Source organism: Leishmania donovani, chromosome 17 (assembly GCF_000227135.1).
Source record: "Leishmania donovani BPK282A1 complete genome, chromosome 17".
In the NCBI taxonomy this organism is placed as follows: Eukaryota; Euglenozoa; class Kinetoplastea; order Trypanosomatida; family Trypanosomatidae; genus Leishmania; species Leishmania donovani.
In genome coordinates this window covers 352,885-368,346 of record NC_018244.1, presented here as the reverse complement: position 1 = coordinate 368,346, position 15,462 = coordinate 352,885, and the positions used below count along the sequence as shown (strand labels likewise).

The 15,462-nt window shown below is 60.8% G+C and overlaps 5 protein-coding genes across 5 annotated transcripts; all 5 read left to right on the top strand.

Annotated features, from left to right (window-relative positions):
- Window positions 1–1,328: 1,328 nt before the first annotated feature.
- LDBPK_170860 (hypothetical protein, conserved) lies at window positions 1,329–3,272 on the top strand (the record flags this gene model as incomplete). Its single annotated transcript, XM_003859892.1, has 1 exon — window positions 1,329–3,272. The coding sequence occupies one exon, from the start codon at window positions 1,329–1,331 to the stop codon at window positions 3,270–3,272; it is 1,944 nt and encodes a 647-aa protein (XP_003859940.1).
- Window positions 3,273–4,060: 788 nt separating this feature from the next.
- On the top strand, window positions 4,061–6,487 carry LDBPK_170850 (hypothetical protein, conserved; the record flags this gene model as incomplete). Its single annotated transcript, XM_003859891.1, has 1 exon — window positions 4,061–6,487. The coding sequence occupies one exon, from the start codon at window positions 4,061–4,063 to the stop codon at window positions 6,485–6,487; it is 2,427 nt and encodes an 808-aa protein (XP_003859939.1).
- A 724-nt stretch (window positions 6,488–7,211) lies between these two features.
- Window positions 7,212–8,642, top strand: LDBPK_170840 (hypothetical protein, conserved; the record flags this gene model as incomplete). The annotated part of the gene is made up of 1 exon (XM_003859890.1): window positions 7,212–8,642. One exon carries the CDS (start codon window positions 7,212–7,214, stop codon window positions 8,640–8,642), a length of 1,431 nt encoding a protein of 476 aa, XP_003859938.1.
- A 1,087-nt stretch (window positions 8,643–9,729) lies between these two features.
- LDBPK_170830 (hypothetical protein, conserved) lies at window positions 9,730–11,247 on the top strand (the record flags this gene model as incomplete). The annotated part of the gene is made up of 1 exon (XM_003859889.1): window positions 9,730–11,247. The coding sequence occupies one exon, from the start codon at window positions 9,730–9,732 to the stop codon at window positions 11,245–11,247; it is 1,518 nt and encodes a 505-aa protein (XP_003859937.1).
- A 734-nt stretch (window positions 11,248–11,981) lies between these two features.
- Window positions 11,982–13,316, top strand: LDBPK_170820 (hypothetical protein, conserved; the record flags this gene model as incomplete). The annotated part of the gene is made up of 1 exon (XM_003859888.1): window positions 11,982–13,316. One exon carries the CDS (start codon window positions 11,982–11,984, stop codon window positions 13,314–13,316), a length of 1,335 nt encoding a protein of 444 aa, XP_003859936.1.
- Window positions 13,317–15,462: the final 2,146 nt, after the last annotated feature.

Here is a 15,462-nt window from a genome sequence, read left to right as displayed (position 1 = left end):
TACACACACGCCGGACGTCGGATTGACTGAGGTGGATGGGCCGACTCGCCCATAGCGTCGGCGTAACTCCGTCCCCTTTCGCCATCTCTCTCTCACGCTGGGAAAGCGACGGAGGCATTAACGTCTCATGTGAATCAACAGTAATGCATGACTGAAATGGAAGGAACGCACACAGGAATTGCATCATCATCAGCGTCTGAGTGATCGTATCTAGCGCATCTCTCATATCCCCTCTCCCTCTCACTCTCACGGTCCGTTCCCAAGCACAGTCGACTTATCTTCGCATCGGAGACGAGGTGTGAGCAAAGTCGTAGTCGCGTGCCCGCCGGCCCACATGCACACACGCACACGTACATACGTGCATATGCATGCATATATAGATATGCATATATAGTTATATGTGGTTTATGCACCCTCGCGTTAGGAGAAATAGTACGTGGAAAGGTGAGGGGATGGCGAGGGAGAAGGCAGGATAGCGAAGAGGCGTAAGAGGCAGAGACAGAGAGAGAGCACAATAAGGGCCTGCCCTCAACGTTTGTGTGTCTGTGCGTGTGGGTGTATGGACGCATAGGCGCGTTGACGCCTTGCTTCCCTCTGACACACTCACGCACCGCGTCTGAACGAGCCGACCGCGAATGGGCCTCGGACACTGCCGTTCGCCCCTTCGCTGATCCGCATACCCCACCCCCTCCTCCTAAGGTCGCTCTCCAGTTGCCTCTGGCTGTCTTCAGCTGCTTTTCACGTCTCTCGCTCTGCTCTGCAGTCACGGACACACGCAGTGCCGTTGCACCTCATCTCTCGTCCTCTTTTCTTTCACAAAACTCTGCCTTCGCGGTGTTTCACCACAGGAGCTCGCGTCAACCACCGCAGCCATGCCACCGCCGACACCACCAGCGCCTTCACCGCGCACCGTCTACGATATTGTGAAGTCACACATACAGCTTCCAATCAACCGCGACTACAATGCCCTGAAGCGCGTGCTGCGCGATTGGCTGGCGTACAGCACGCACACGCCGTTGCAGGAGAAGCCGACCTTCGCAGCGGAGCTAGTCATCACCATTACCCGCATGCCGCCCGCGTCTCTGAGTACCATCACACAGGTTGCAGGTAGCATCAGCGGAGCTGCGGTCGGCGAGGCGCGTTCAGCGCGACGAGGAGGGCGTTGGTGGCCTTTGTCGGGCACGCGCGAGGGTCGCGATGGCGCTGGCGACCCTGCGTTGGCCGCGAAGGTCGCCGGTGCTGCTTCATCCTCTGCGCCCACCATCCCTCCCTACGTGTACCGCAAGGTTGTGCCTCTCCACGTGTGGACTGCGGTGCTGCCGTGGGAAATGCAGCGCGGGCTGTCCTTCAGTGATCTGCAGCTGCCTCCGAGCGTGTCGTCGTCGCGTGGCGCCGAGTCAGGCTCGACTGCATCCCCTGAAAAGACAGCGGCAGCGGCTGATCCGCGCGCACCATCCGACATACCAGTGCGGCCGCCACAGCAGCGGCAGCAGGGGACAGCTGTGGATGCTGAGGAAGAGGACCTGTATGGGGTAGTCACGCCATCTATCGCCTCCCGCGAGGGCAACAGTGCGAGCGTGGCGACGGCGGCGCTGGCTCGCGCTCCGCTCGGTGCGGCGGCCACCGCCGCAGCAGCAGCAGCACCGACCTCCTCCTTGTCCATCACACCCGCCGTGCCTGCGATGTTGTTCCTCTCTGATATACGCTCTACCAAAGCCCACGGCATCGGCTTCTGGAGTGGGGCGATCCGTCAAGCCATCGATGTGCTCTTTGTTGGGCCGACGCTGCCTCGCTCAGTCGGTGGAGCCTCCGCGTCGTTTCGGAAACTTCGTCAACAGGACGGTTTGGCGCTGGTGATGGAAAACAAAATCTCCAGCGAGGTGCTTCATCGCTTCTTCCCTCTGCAAGAGATACGATCTCCGTCGTCGTCCGCGGCGTCGGACTCGTCCGCCACCTTCTGCGTCCACTCCTTCGGGCACCTGGACCCACTGCCCCCGACACTCCACCCATCGCGACTTGGAGTCGACGATTGGCGGGATGAATATCGCGGGTTGTCCTTCACCGTGGCGCCGGATGCGCCGTACAACACTCCAGAGGAGGCACCACGGTATGTCTTCGAGGTGCCACGTCACACACTGCGACCTGCCGTGGCGGCAGCACTGAAGGAGAGCCGAAACGCTCACCAAGAGCTACTGCCCGCCCGCGATGCACGAGGCCGTGCTCACGGCAAAGCCGCGACGCCCATTCACGATTGCGATGCGACCGGCAGCAAACTATGCGAGCAGGCGGACGATGACGTCTCCATCGACCTTGTCGTGAACCTGTCGCAGCAGCTGCGCGCTGACCTCTTCGCCAAGGCGCAGCTGTGCGTGGAGTACGTGTCGTTGCTGGAGGAGGCTGTTGCCCACTATACGCGCACGCTCAGCACGGGTACTGCAGCCGCTGCAGAAGTACCACTGGACGAAAGGCCTCCTAATCACGCGGACGCTGGCGCGGGAGCTGGAGCAGGGAGTGGAAGACGCATGAAGGTGTGGCTGTCCGAGCACGAGTTCCGTTGGATGACGCCAGAGGAGCTGAAGCAGGCCTCTGAAGCTGAAGCGGCGACCAAGCAGCAGGCTCAGACGAGCTCCTCGATGCATGTAGACGAGGAAAGCGTCTTTCAAGAATCACGCAAAGAAGCTGCCGCCATGACGCAAATGAAAGACAATGGCGTCGCTGTTGTCGGCGCGGCTGCTGAAGCAACGCTGCGCGGCAACGCCGCCAGCGCCGTGGCGGCACAGCCAGCTCGGCCGGAGGCCGTTAGCGCGGCTCGCAGCATCAGTCTGCAGTCGCCCATCCTGCGGGATGAGGAAGAAGGCCGCCCTTCGTATCTCGCTCCGTCGTTTGTGGGCCGTCACGAGGCACCCGTCCTTCAGAGCAGCGCCGTTGTGCTGAGCGCTGACAAGCTCGCGCGCTACCCCCGCACGCATTCCCACATGCAGGAGCTGCCGCCAGTAGACTATGAGTTGTACGAGCTGTGCATGCGTCTTGGGGTTGGGCAGCAGTCGGTCCTGTATCACTACCACGAGCGCATCCTGCACGAGTGGCGTCGTGAGTTGCACCGCCTGCGGCAGCAGCAGACTTGCGGTGCACCCGAGCCTCCCCACGTAACAGCCCCGTCACGCTTGGCTAAGGAAGATGTGCAGCGCATGGTGGGCCTCGTGCGAGACCGAAGCCTGCAACTGCCCTCCGACATGGTCTCTCTCGTGGAGGCCGTGGCAGCGGCGATGTGATGCGGTGAAACAAGCAGTGGAAGGTGGCTGAAGCCCTCACCTCGCCCCCCCCACTCTGCCTCTCCCCTTCTCTCGGGCATCATTGTCGCCCACACAGCAGGACACCCATGGCTGCTGCCGCTCGCGCGCCCACCAGCCTCCATCCTCCCACCCCTTCTCGCCAGCAACGTCTGAACATGTGGCTGTGTGGCATGTGTTTGACGACGCCATGAAGTGTGTGTGTGTGCCCGCGCGTGTATGCGTCCACCTGAGTACCCTCCTCACACATAATATGCGAAGAAGAGAACAAACCGATTGCCACAAAAATGAAGGCGACAGACGAAAAAGAGAGTAGGGCGTATGCACGACCTCGTACCTCCGCAAACCATCAGCGCCGAAGCGGCTCCTGCGCACGCACAAAAGCACGCTCGCTTCGTGCGTCCACTCACTCAACCCCCTCCCTCTCTCCCTTCATCCCCCTTCACCCTGCTCTCTCTCCTCTCCCCCTCTCCTCTCCTAACCCCTTCCCATACTGTCCCTCACACGCCCACAACTACGGTGGTGGTGCCTCGGTTGTTTACCGCCCCCTCCCGCTTTTCTGTTTTTCTTTTGGGAGTATACCGTAGAAAGTGCTCAAGGGGTAGCGAGGGCACTGCCTACCAACGGCATCGACCTCTTTCGTTCACGTTGTCTGTCGTTCGGCTCCGCGCGCGTGGGCATCGCCATAAACTCCGCGGTGCATCGATCCACCCCCTCCTTTCTCTCTCTTACCGACACACCCCTCGTGTGTCTTTCGATTATTTCCTAACATGTCTCGACTGCACTTCAAGGGCGGGGCCTGGACGAACGCCGAGGATGAGGTGATGAAGGCAGCGCTGGCGCAGTACGGCCTCCGGGATTGGGAGCGGGTTGCCTCGATGCTGACCAAGAAGACCGCCATGCAGTGCCGCGAGCGGTGGGAAAACTACCTGGACCCGCGGCTGAACATTCACGAGGCCTGGAGCCTCGAGGAGGAGGAAAAGCTGGTCGAGCTCCAGGCGCTCTTCCCGCACAAATGGCGTCTCATTTCGGAGCAGCTGACGCGGCGCACGCCGAACCACTACATCCGACCAGCGTGGCTGTGCGAGCAGCGCTACCTGGAACTCAAGGATGAACAAGAGTACTACCTGAAGCAGCAGCAGCAGCAGCTCAAAGACGCGCCAGGCGGCGCCGCCGGTGAGAAGCAGAGCTTAGAGTCCTTCATGGCGGAGCGGCGGCGACGGCGCATCGCGCGCAAGACGCATGAGGAGCGCGCCTCCAGGGCCGACACCGTCAGCGGCGAGCGCTGCGAGAGAGAGATGATCGACATGGCCACTAGCCGCCTAGCGAACCAGGACCAGAAGAAAGGGCTCCGCAAAGAGCGCCAGCAGCAGCTCGCAGAGGCTGCCTTTCTCGCCAAACTGGAGAGCAATCGCGAGGGCATCGAGTCCGGCACTCTATCACTGCGCCAAACGCGCAAGATGAAGAAGGCCTTGGAAGAGGACCGGCAGAAGCCCGGTCTGGTTGACGAGATTGAAGAGGCCGACGAGGAGGACTACGCGAGCGGCGAGGCGCGCGACTCTGGTGAGGACGATGATAACGATGAGCAATTTGAGGCGATTGACATGTACGAGGACCAGAAACAGGCTGGTCTCGTGAAGAAGCAGCGGGTTCTCATGAAGGACCTAACGGAGCAGCAGCGCCACATCCAACAGCGGCAGATGAGCAGCGCCGCCGGCGCAGGCGGAGACGAGGAGGCGACAGCGTCCTCCATCGGTAGCAGCCGCGCTCGTGCGGCACTCACAGGAGTGAACCAAGATCTGCTGAGGCAACTCACATCTGCGCCGACGTCGGCGTCACCGTCGCTGCTGGAGAGCAACGCGTTCGGCACTCGTGCCATCACCGCTGCTGGCAAGCCCGTCACCGGCGCCAACTCGATCGCTGCGGCTGCGGCAGCGGAGGCCAAAGAGGAGCTCAAGAGCACCCTGGACAACCTCTTTGCCACACTGCCCTCAGCTGCCCGGGCGGCACCCGGGCCCACCTTGACGAGCTTCAGCGCAGACATGCCGCCGCCGCTTCCCCTGCCACCACTGAAGCGCCCTCGCGAAGCGTTGAAGCCGGTGTCGGTGACTGGAGAGGAGGACAGGGACGCCAGCTACCCGAGAGAAGTTGCTCAGCAGCGAGCACCTGAGCCGCCTTCTCGTCCTGCGGGCAGCAGCAGCAGCGCCGAAGCAAGGCGCAGCGACAACGGTGTTCCGGCCCACCTCTTCGGCGCGCTGGACATCCCCGCACCTCGCAAGATGCCGAAGACAGACGCCGCGGCAACGGCAGCAGTCTACAGCAACAGCGGGGCCTCCCGAAGCGACGAGGCCCGTGCACCCATCCATACGAATGCGGGCCCCTCAGACGCCGTTGCCAACAGCACCAGCGCTGCCGACGCGCAGTACGGTATCACCTTCACAGAAAGTGAGGCAGAGATGTACATGCTAGATGCACGTCGGTGGGTCGCTGTGGAGTGCGAACGAGCAACGGCCGCTGCAGAGACAAGCAAGGCGCCCGAGGATGAACAGCCCACGCCGGCGGAGATCCACGCTGCTCAAAGCCTTATAGAGCAGGAGCTGTGCTCGACCGATCGCACAGCCACGGATGGTGCCAGCATGGCCAACGGAGGCGGCACGAAAGGGGCAACGCAGCTGCAGCACTCCTCATCGATGGCAGCGGCTGTGCGTGCTTACACGTCAGTCGGCGGCCTTCAGGCGTACGGTGCTCACGTTAACGTGCAGCAGGCCTTGCACCAGCTGAGTCAAAGAGTTGCTGCGCAAGTGCAGGAGGCCAACGCGATCCTGCAGCCGCTCCGACAGGAGTGGGAACAAGTGATGTCGACGGCAATGCTCAGCCCGCAGGACAGGCACGTCCTTTACGGGTACGTTCGCGATGACGGACAGTTGAAGGGCTCGCCGGCCGTGGGTAACAGCGCAGAGGATGACGAGGGGGAAGGACTGCCCCCACCCTCCGTCGCCGCCTATGTGTGCGAGCGCATCATCAGTCAGCTGCAGCGTGCGCGGCTGGCGTCGCGTTTCACCAAGGAACTGCGGGACCGCGAGGTCTTGAAGATGCGCCGCGACTTGGATGAGGCCGAGCACGACCTGCAGCAGCTGCAGTCTCGCGAACGTACGCTGCAGGACATGTATCGTCACCAGCGTGCGCAACAGCTGTGATGGGCCTGGGCAGGCGCGGGCCTCGACAAGGAAAAGGGGGCCTAACAGGCCTGGTGCTTTCCTTTGCCATCTTCCTTCTGTTTCTATGTGTGTGTGTGTGTGTGTGTGCATGTCGTCGCCTCCGCTAACCACCATCTCCGCCTCCATTCTCCTCTCGTGTGCACCCAACGTGTGCTGCTTGGAGAGAAAGGACAAGAGGGAGGGCGTCTTCAAAGGTGAGTACCCCTCATCGCGGGCTTCATGAGTCCAGGCGGCCCCTCCCCCCTCCCCCTCCTTTGGCGAAGCTACCCAAGGTTCAGGGGCAAGAGAGAAAGAGAAGGGAGAGCCCATCTTCTATGTGAACCGCTTGAGCATCTCCGCGGTGCAATCGCTGATTGCCTCCCTTATCCTACTCGCTCGCCTTTCTTTTTCAGATTTTCGTCTTTGCGCTCCCACTGCACCGCACCCACGTGTGAGCCACGTGTAAGGGGAAGGGATGCATGCGTGTGTGTCTGCTGTAGATGTGTGGCCACTTGGTCTCTTCACCCCCCCCCCCTCTCTCTTCCTCGCCTCCCCTCTCGTCCTGCCGCAAAGGGCTGCCACGCTGCCGCCCGCCCGCTCGCCTTCCCACGCCTCTTCGTCTCGGTGGGTGTGTTTGGTCTTCAAATTGAAAGCAAGAGCGCTGCAACACGATTCGTATCCGCACACGCACAATCTCGCTGCCCCCTTTGGTAGCGGACGAGCGATGCTTGCCTGGCGTGTGAAGGAGGTGGAGAGCCCGTATGGCGACGTCGCAACGCTGCACTGGGCGGTGCCTGACGCGGAAGCTGACGCGCTCAACTCCACCGCTTTGCAGGTGGAGCTGGAGAGTGCGGAGGACCAGCTAGGGGCTGTCCTGTGGAACAGCAACAGTGCGGCTCTCCGCCACCTTCACACGCATGTCTTCAACCTGCTACCTTCCTCCTCGTCATCGGCAGCCCTGGCGCCCCCAGCGATTCCGCTGGCCGGAAAGAACATTGTAGAACTAGGCGCCGGTGTGGGTTGCCTCGGTATCGCCCTCGCCATGGCAGGTGCACGTGTCTTTATCACCGACTTGAAGGAACTCCTGCCGCTAATGGAGCACAACGTGCGCCTGAACGAGAACCGGGTGCAGGCTCGCAGCCGCGGCGTTGGCCACTGCACCGCTTTTCAATGGAAGTGGGGTCCCACCGTGAGCACGATGGTGCATAAGCAGCTGCAGAAAGAGGTAGCAGCGGTGAAGATCGCCGACCAGCAACGGTGGCAACACTCTCCACGCGGAAACGCAACGCTGTCAACGAAATTCGTGCTCTCTCACTCCGTGGATCGTGTCGTGTCTTCTATGGTGTCGTCGCTGTTGGCGCCGTCCGCGTCCCTGGCGAAGTGCGAGGAGGCACTGCGGTCAATCGTAGCGGTGTCGTCATCCACCACCGCGGTGGCCACCGACACGCCGCTGAAGACGCCGTTTCACTACGTAATCCTGTGCGATGCGCTCTACGGGAACCCAAAGGACTGGCCAGCGTTGCTCTACACGCTGACGGAGCTGATGGCGACGAACCCGGACGAGTGCGAAGTCGTCAACTTCTGCGAGCAGCGCGTGAATGATGTGGAGGGAGCTTTTCTGAAGCTGCTGGATGCGGAAAACGAGAAGAAGTTTGTGCCGATGGAGAACAGGCAGCGCGATGGCGATGCCATGTGGACTGAAGTCCTCGACTGTGCGACACGGTGCTGCAAGTCGTCGTCGAGGTCAGCGGTAGAACAGCACAAGCAGCGCGAGGAAGCAGCGAACTCGCTGCTGAGCTACGTCCTCGTACAACGTCGCGGCGCATACCGATGGGTGTACAAGACGAAGGTGCTGCAGGACGCGCAGAGCGAGCTGAATATGGTCATACGTGTCACGCGAATTCGATGGACGTGCGCGGAGGTCTTGAAAGGAGAAAAGGCGAAGCAGCGCCACAGCGGTGGGGTCGGCCATCACGCGACAGCATCGAGTGCTATATTCGGCGTGCCCGAACCGCCACGTCGTCGACGGTCCCGCGATGATGGCATTGGTGAGAACGACGCTGCCACCGCTACCGATGCACAGGCGCCGTCAGAGAGCGTTGCCCCGAACGTGAACAAGAAGAAGTGCCGCCGCGGCGACGCACATCCCCGCTGATTGGCGAGGTGTGCGCCTTCTGCCGGATGTGTCGTTGTGGCTGCTGTGGCTGCTTTCTTTTTTGCCTGCTCTTAAACTGAAGGAAAGACTGGCGTGCACGAGTAATGATCACCCCCCCCCCAACGGCGGATTCCAAGGTCTTCTGAGAACGCGAAAAAGCACTATGTCCGGGAGCGATGCAGGCCCCTCTGTCTCTGCGCGTGCATATATCCACAACCTTGCTGACCGCCACCATCATCTATACAGGCGCACGGTCGACCTCCCCCTCCGCATCCTCTTTCCTCGTCTTGGGTGTGGCCCCCGCAGTGACCGATAAGCATGCGAAGTACAAAGCGGTCTGGCCCGTGGTGGCGGTTGCTCCCTCTCCAAGGTCTGCAGGACTGCACGCACGCAGTCGGCGCGCTCCCGCTCTCCCGTTTTCCTGTGGTACTACACGGCAGTGTGTTTTGTTCGCCCACGGCCAGCCTGTTGCCGTCACCTCCCCGCACCTGTCGCTCTGCAACTGCTCTCTTCTACCGACACTGCTCACCTCCCCTCTCCCTAACCCTACACGCGTACACGCAAGCGTGGAGACCTAGATCATCTGTTCCTCTTCGTCCTTCGGCAGCTCAGCCTCTGCAGCGTCTCCCACTATCATCGCGGGACAGGAACTCTTAGAGCCTAAGACACATACATGCGCGCGCGAGTCCACCGACCTGTCCCCGCCCATCTCTTCTCTCATATCATGGCATAGATTGACACCTGTGCACACATACATACGGAAGCAGAAGCAGCATCAAGCCAGCGACGAAGAAGTGCGGTGGAGCGGCGTCTTGGACTGCCGCCACCACCGTGTATCTCTTTACGCGTGCGGTCTCTCGATAACGCGTCGGGTAGGGGGAGCTCCGTCACCGTCATGGCGGCCGCCATACCGGCGGACTCAGCGGGCATCCCACCCGACTCCACATCGAGCCCCTGCGCCCTCTTTCCCACCGAGTCAGAAGCGTATTTCTGCCTCAGCTGCAACGCTCGGTGTAGTGGCCTCGCGCTATTAGTGGGGCCGCACACGAGCCATGACTACCTGCCTCTCTTTGATGCGCTGCTGTACATGCCAGCTGCCCTGCTGCGGGAGGCGCGAGAAGTCGTGCAAGAAGCGGAGGAGAGCTTCACCAAGCCTTGGCGAGTGCAGGATCAGCAGCGCGAGGACACGCTTCTTCACTTGCTCAACCTGCGCCGCAGCAAGCTGGCCGCGGTGGCGCAGCTCATAGCGGAGCTGCGACAAGTGGATCGCCAGCTCCTGCACATTACGGAGGCCAAGGCGCTGGACGTAGCGAACTGGCGTTATCAACAGCGTGAGCTGCACCGCAAGATCGAAAAGCTGCACCGCGGCGCCACAGCGCTAGCCTCGTGCTTCGCGTCAGCATCGTCTTCTTCGACCGCTTCTGGGGCAACGGATTTGGCTGCGGGGAAGTCGCAAGCGGCCGCTACAGCGTGCCCATCCTTGTCACACACGCAGTGCGTGGCCCAGAAGGAGCTCGCCAAAGTACGTGAAACGCTGCAGATACAACTCGCGCAGCTGGAAGAGGAGGAGCGTGCGTCTGCGCAGCGGCTGGAAACGTGGCATCGACTACTAAGCGAGGTGCCGTGGGGTGGCAACGCAAGCGGCGACTTCAGCTGTACAGCAGAGACCACCGGGGGGGAGAAAGATGGTACTCAGCATGTCAGACCGTCGGCGGCAGCACCAAGCGCTGCTGCTGCAGGAATGATACATACACCTGAGCATGATCCACCGCCTCAGCCTTGCAGCTACTACTCAGAGCTCTGGCGTGTCTCCGAGGCTGCGGCAGGCGTACCGCTACAGCAGGAGCAGCAGCAGACGCCGTCTCTTTCCGCATCCCCAGGGACCAACACTGCCGTGGCGGACCGTGGTTCACCGCATCCCTCCGACGCTGAGGTAGTGCTTCTGCAGCATGCGCTGCACAACATCAACGGTGCACTGCGGCAACGACTCCTGCACGCCGCGGCGGCGTCCCTAGCCTCTTCGTCCTCTTCCCAATCACCCACAACAAGCCACCACACATCCGGCCGAGAGGAAGCGGCGGCGACCAGCGTCACTATTTCGGGCCTCCCACCGCTGCCAGTTGCGACGCCTCTGCGCAGCATGCAGGATTTTATGAAAAGCCCCAGCGGTAACAGTGGCGCTGTTGCCCCTTGTGCCCAGCAGAGCGCGGCGCACCCGTCAGAGAGGCTCCCTGGCAGCGCCAACGTCGCTAAAGCAGCCTACGCCAGCCAGTCTGGGAAGGGGCAGCAACAGGAAACGTCCCCTCTGCCGAGATGTACCGAAGCAACGGTACTTGTCGCCCCGGCGGAGGCAGTAGCCGCAGGAGTAGCGCTTGATGCAGCGGAGGAGGCTCAGCGACGCGTGTGGTGGCAGTCTCTGCAAGCCCGAGAGCAGGCGATGAAGGACTCCCTCAATCAACTCCTCCAGAGTGCCACGACCACATCCTCGCCGCCGTCATCAAGAGAGCGTGGCAGCGTCGACAGCGCCGACGGCGCCGGCAGGCCGGCCGGCAGTGCCATTTTCAGCAGCATATCAGCATACCAGCGGAGTTTGGAGAGCCGGTAGAGGTGAAGTAGGTGCGCGGCACCCCAACGCCCGGATCCCTCGTCAACCCCACCCCCTCTATGTGTGAGCGTGTTCGTGCTCGCTGGGTGGTGGTGGTGGTGCTTCTTACCAGTTTTTCTCTTGGCTTCTGGAATAGAGGAGTCCACTGCATCTCCGTCTCAACAAGATCTCCAGCTTGACGGCTCACCCTCCCCACACCCCTCCTCTCGGCCTTCATGACGCCGCCGAATGCCCCCCGCCCGCTGTACCATGTTGCTCGTTGGAGGGAGAAAAGAAGGCTGGTCGAGGTGCCTGAACCCCTTTGTGCAGTGCCGCCAGCCATGTCATCTCAGTCCCTTTCACGGCCCCCCCTCCCTTCCCTTACCCTCCCCCTCTTATCGTTCACCCGCCCCCCCCCCTTATTGCCCATCTCTCTTTGCCTCTTCATCTCCATTCCTTCTCCTGTGGGCAGCGCGCGAGCCGCTCCGCGTCCTGGCAGTGCGACGTCGGGTCAGACCTGTGTGTGCAAGGTGTGCAGAGAGCGCGCAAGCCGCTTGTTCTCTTGACGGAGGGAGGGGGTGAGAGGAGGTGATGGTGAGAGAACGGCCCTCCTCTTGCGGCCGTCCTGGACGATACGAAATCGGGCGCACATCAGTCCCAGCAGCATCGCTGGTGGTCGGAGACACACGAGATTTGCGCACGCGCAAAGCAGAACCCATTTCTCTCTCCTCGCAAGGAGAGCCTGTCACGCAGGCATGCTGTCGACGACACCCGTGCATCGCGCCGGCCTCCTCTCCACCTTGATTGCGAATGGCGCTCTCCATGCGGCGCACCTCGCCTCCATGCAGACCCCTGCCGGGGCCCTAATCCTCTCTGGATGCGTCTTCCGTTGCCTTGCGATGCCCTTTACCATCTACGGTGACCAATGCCTGCACCGCGTAGCCTGTGCTCTTCCAGAGCTGCACGATGCGCACAAGGAGTACCTCGACATCGTCGACCACCCGCGTGCGATCGCGTGGGAAAAGCGCGTGGCGGCGCAGAAGCTGAAGAACGACCGTGACCGCATCTTTCGCAGCTTTCGCACCAACAACGTGAAGATGACGGCGCCGTACGCGGTCAGCTCGGCGCTGTCTCTGTACTGCCTCGGTGTGCCGGCGCAGCAGATAGGCACGTTTTTTGTGCAAGATGCCGGCATGGCAATCGTCAGCCCGCTCGCCGTGTCGTGCATGGCGGGCGGACAGCTCAGCTTGGCAAGCACAGCCACGACCTCCGCTGCCACCCTCTTCACCGTCGACCCGACCCTTGCCCTAGCAGCAGGCTTAACGTGCTTCAACGTGCTTCGGCACCTCAGCCAGCGAGTCGGCTTCAACGATCGGCTTGATGGGTGGATCAAGAAAACGAAGCAGGCGGTGTGCCTTGGCCTGGGACTCGTCGCGGCGAGCTCGCTCTTGGCAGGCCCACTCACGTATGCGTTGGCGCTTCCAGCCCTTCACTTCTTTCCTCCGTACCTGGCGCCTGTGTGGTTCGGCATGAGCGCCACTACGGCGCTGAAAACGATCCTCGTCAACGGCACCGCACCCGGTCAAGCCATGTTCCGGCTGCCCTCGTACCCGCCACAGCACGGCACCTACGGCGGAGAGAGCACTGCCGCGGGGCACGAGTACCGTCTCGCCTTCACGGGCGTGGACGTGGAGGAAACACGCAGCGTCTGGCAAACGCAGAAGCGTATTCTGGACTACGAGTGCGATGTCCGTCTGCATCGATTTCTGAAGCAGATCGGGCTCTTCAGTGATGTGGACGAGCTCGAGTACGAAGCCGACAAGCTGAAGCGCAAGCGTGCAGTGGCGCGTGAGCGGCGTCTCGCCCACACTGTAGCGAACGAGGATGTGTCTAGCAAGACGCAAGCCCCCATACGCCGTCGCACGATGCACGACAGCAGTGGAGAAGCGCCCCAGGAGGCGGATGAGTACAGCAGCACCTCCTCTCGCGAGATGGTGGCGGTGCAGATGGAGCACGCGCAGTTGGAGGAGCTGCGAGGTCGGCAAGCCCGAAAAGCCGCACGTGAGGCCGCGTGGAAGCAGCGTCATTGATGCTGCAACGCGGAGCGGTGGTTGTCCTTGTTTCGTTGTTTCGATAAGGTGGTGAAGCGAGAGCCGAACCAACGTACGCGCCTCTGTGTCTGGCGGAAGTGTCGATTGTGTTTTTAGGGATGAGGAGAATGATGGGAGGGCGAGCTCGAAGGAGTGTGTGTGTGTGTGTGTGTGTGTGTGAGGGTGTTGATTAGAAAGACCCATCCGCTCCCTCGTTCGCGCTCGCTCTCCCATCATTCTTTCCGCAGCGCTTTCCCCCTCACGGTCTGCCCACCGCTGTCGTTGTCGTCTGTTATCTCGACTAGGCTGCGAGCTCCCATTTCTTTTGCTGTGGTGCATCACACAGGGAGAGAGAGTGGAACTGCAAAGGAGGATGGCACTTCGACCGGGAGGCGTGTGGGCTTCTTTGCTCTTTGATACGTAGAGGGCGACGAGGCAGTTGTAGTTCGGTCCACAGCAGCTGCCAAGTACGAAGGTGCAGCAGTGCCCGACGAGTCCCAATAACGTCGAGCTCCCCCCTCCCTACTCACCCACACCTCTTGCCGCATTCAATGTGAAAAGGCAGACGGCGGTGATGGTGTAGGAAGAGCGGCACGTTGCGCGCCATAGACGGCAACGTCGTGGACTGTCGTGACGTCTTTATTCTCTCCTTCTCTCTTGTCTCTCTCCCTCTCATTCTCTCGGCAACGATCGCCGTCTCGCGCACATTTTTTTTGTGGGGGTCCTGCACGGCTTTCTGGACTTGTCCGTTGGTTGGTCTTGTCATCAGGCTTGCACGTCGCGTACAAGATACAGTAGCAAGCTCTACCACTGGGTGTGTATATACAGCTTCTGGTGGGGTGCGTGTGGAAGTGTTTTGTAGAAAAGTGTGTCCGTGCCTCTGACCGAGTAGAGTGGGTTGGCAGTCCTTTTTGTAAGATTAGCGCAAGAGATCGAGTTCAGAAAGAGCGAGCAAGCGATACCCAAAGGACGCCAAGGCACAGTGGTCAGCGCTGGCGCCTCCCCCTCGCGCGCTCGCTTTCTCGCTCCACGCCTCTGCCCGCTTTCGATGTGTTGATCCTCTAGCCGAACCGATACACACGATCCCCCGCCCACTCAAGAACTCTCCGTCGCCCCCTCCGCTTCTCGCTCTTCTTCCCTTCGGTCTATGCCTTGGGAACGAAGTAGACATACACATCATAACACACACACACACACACACACACGCCTCCTTTAGATTGTTATAAACTCATACATGTGAGGCGACCCTCCCCCTTCCCTTTCCTCTCTTTCCCCTTTACCTTCTCTATCTCCAGGCACACACGCACAGACACACGCAGACGTACCTCCGTAACTCGCACGGGCGCGTGTTGCATTATGGGTGTGTAACGAAGGTAAAGCGCGTTGAAGCATTCAAAAGACCGCCCCCCCCCTCTTCCTTCCTTTTCATGTTTTCTGTGGAATGTGTGGTATGTCGGGTTACTGTTGACCGTTTCCTTATAGCTTCTCGACTCCGTCTTCTATATTTTGTTCCCGTCTGTGTTTGTCGACATCATTTCTCTGTTTGAAATCTCCCCGTCTCTCTCTCTGGTATTCATTCTCGATTTCTTTCTTCGCAGACCTTCTTACACTGCCGTGTTTTCCCTTCCTCGTGACCTGAAGGCGGTCACTTTTCACCGCCGTGCGTTTTCTCGTCTCTATCATTGCCCTCCCCTCCCCTTTCTCTCATCCCTCGCTGGGTGCGATATCAGTGGGCCAACTTGTATTTCAAGTGAGCTGCGCCTTTCGAACACACAGACGCGCGTACTGCGAGAGAGGAGTAGAGTTGCTATAGTCTCGGCACATACACAACCAATCCTCGTCGCCGCCGCCCCCCTTTCCGCGTCTTCTCTTCGCTTTCCCGCCTTGGTTCTTTTTCGCAAAGATTGCATACGTCTGTGTGTGTGCGTGCGTGTGCATGTGAGCAGCCTCCCCTCCCTCTCTCTTTCTCTCTCTCTCGCTGTACGACTCCCCTGTGCCGTGGGACGCACTGCCAGCGAGTGCTAGCGAAAAAGAAGGCGGGAAAGTACACCGAGTCGCCTTTGCTGTTCCGCTTCCATCACGGCTGTCGTTGCGCTCTGCTGCGTTCGGCGTAAGTCTGCGTGTCGTTTCCTTTTTTTTGCGTATT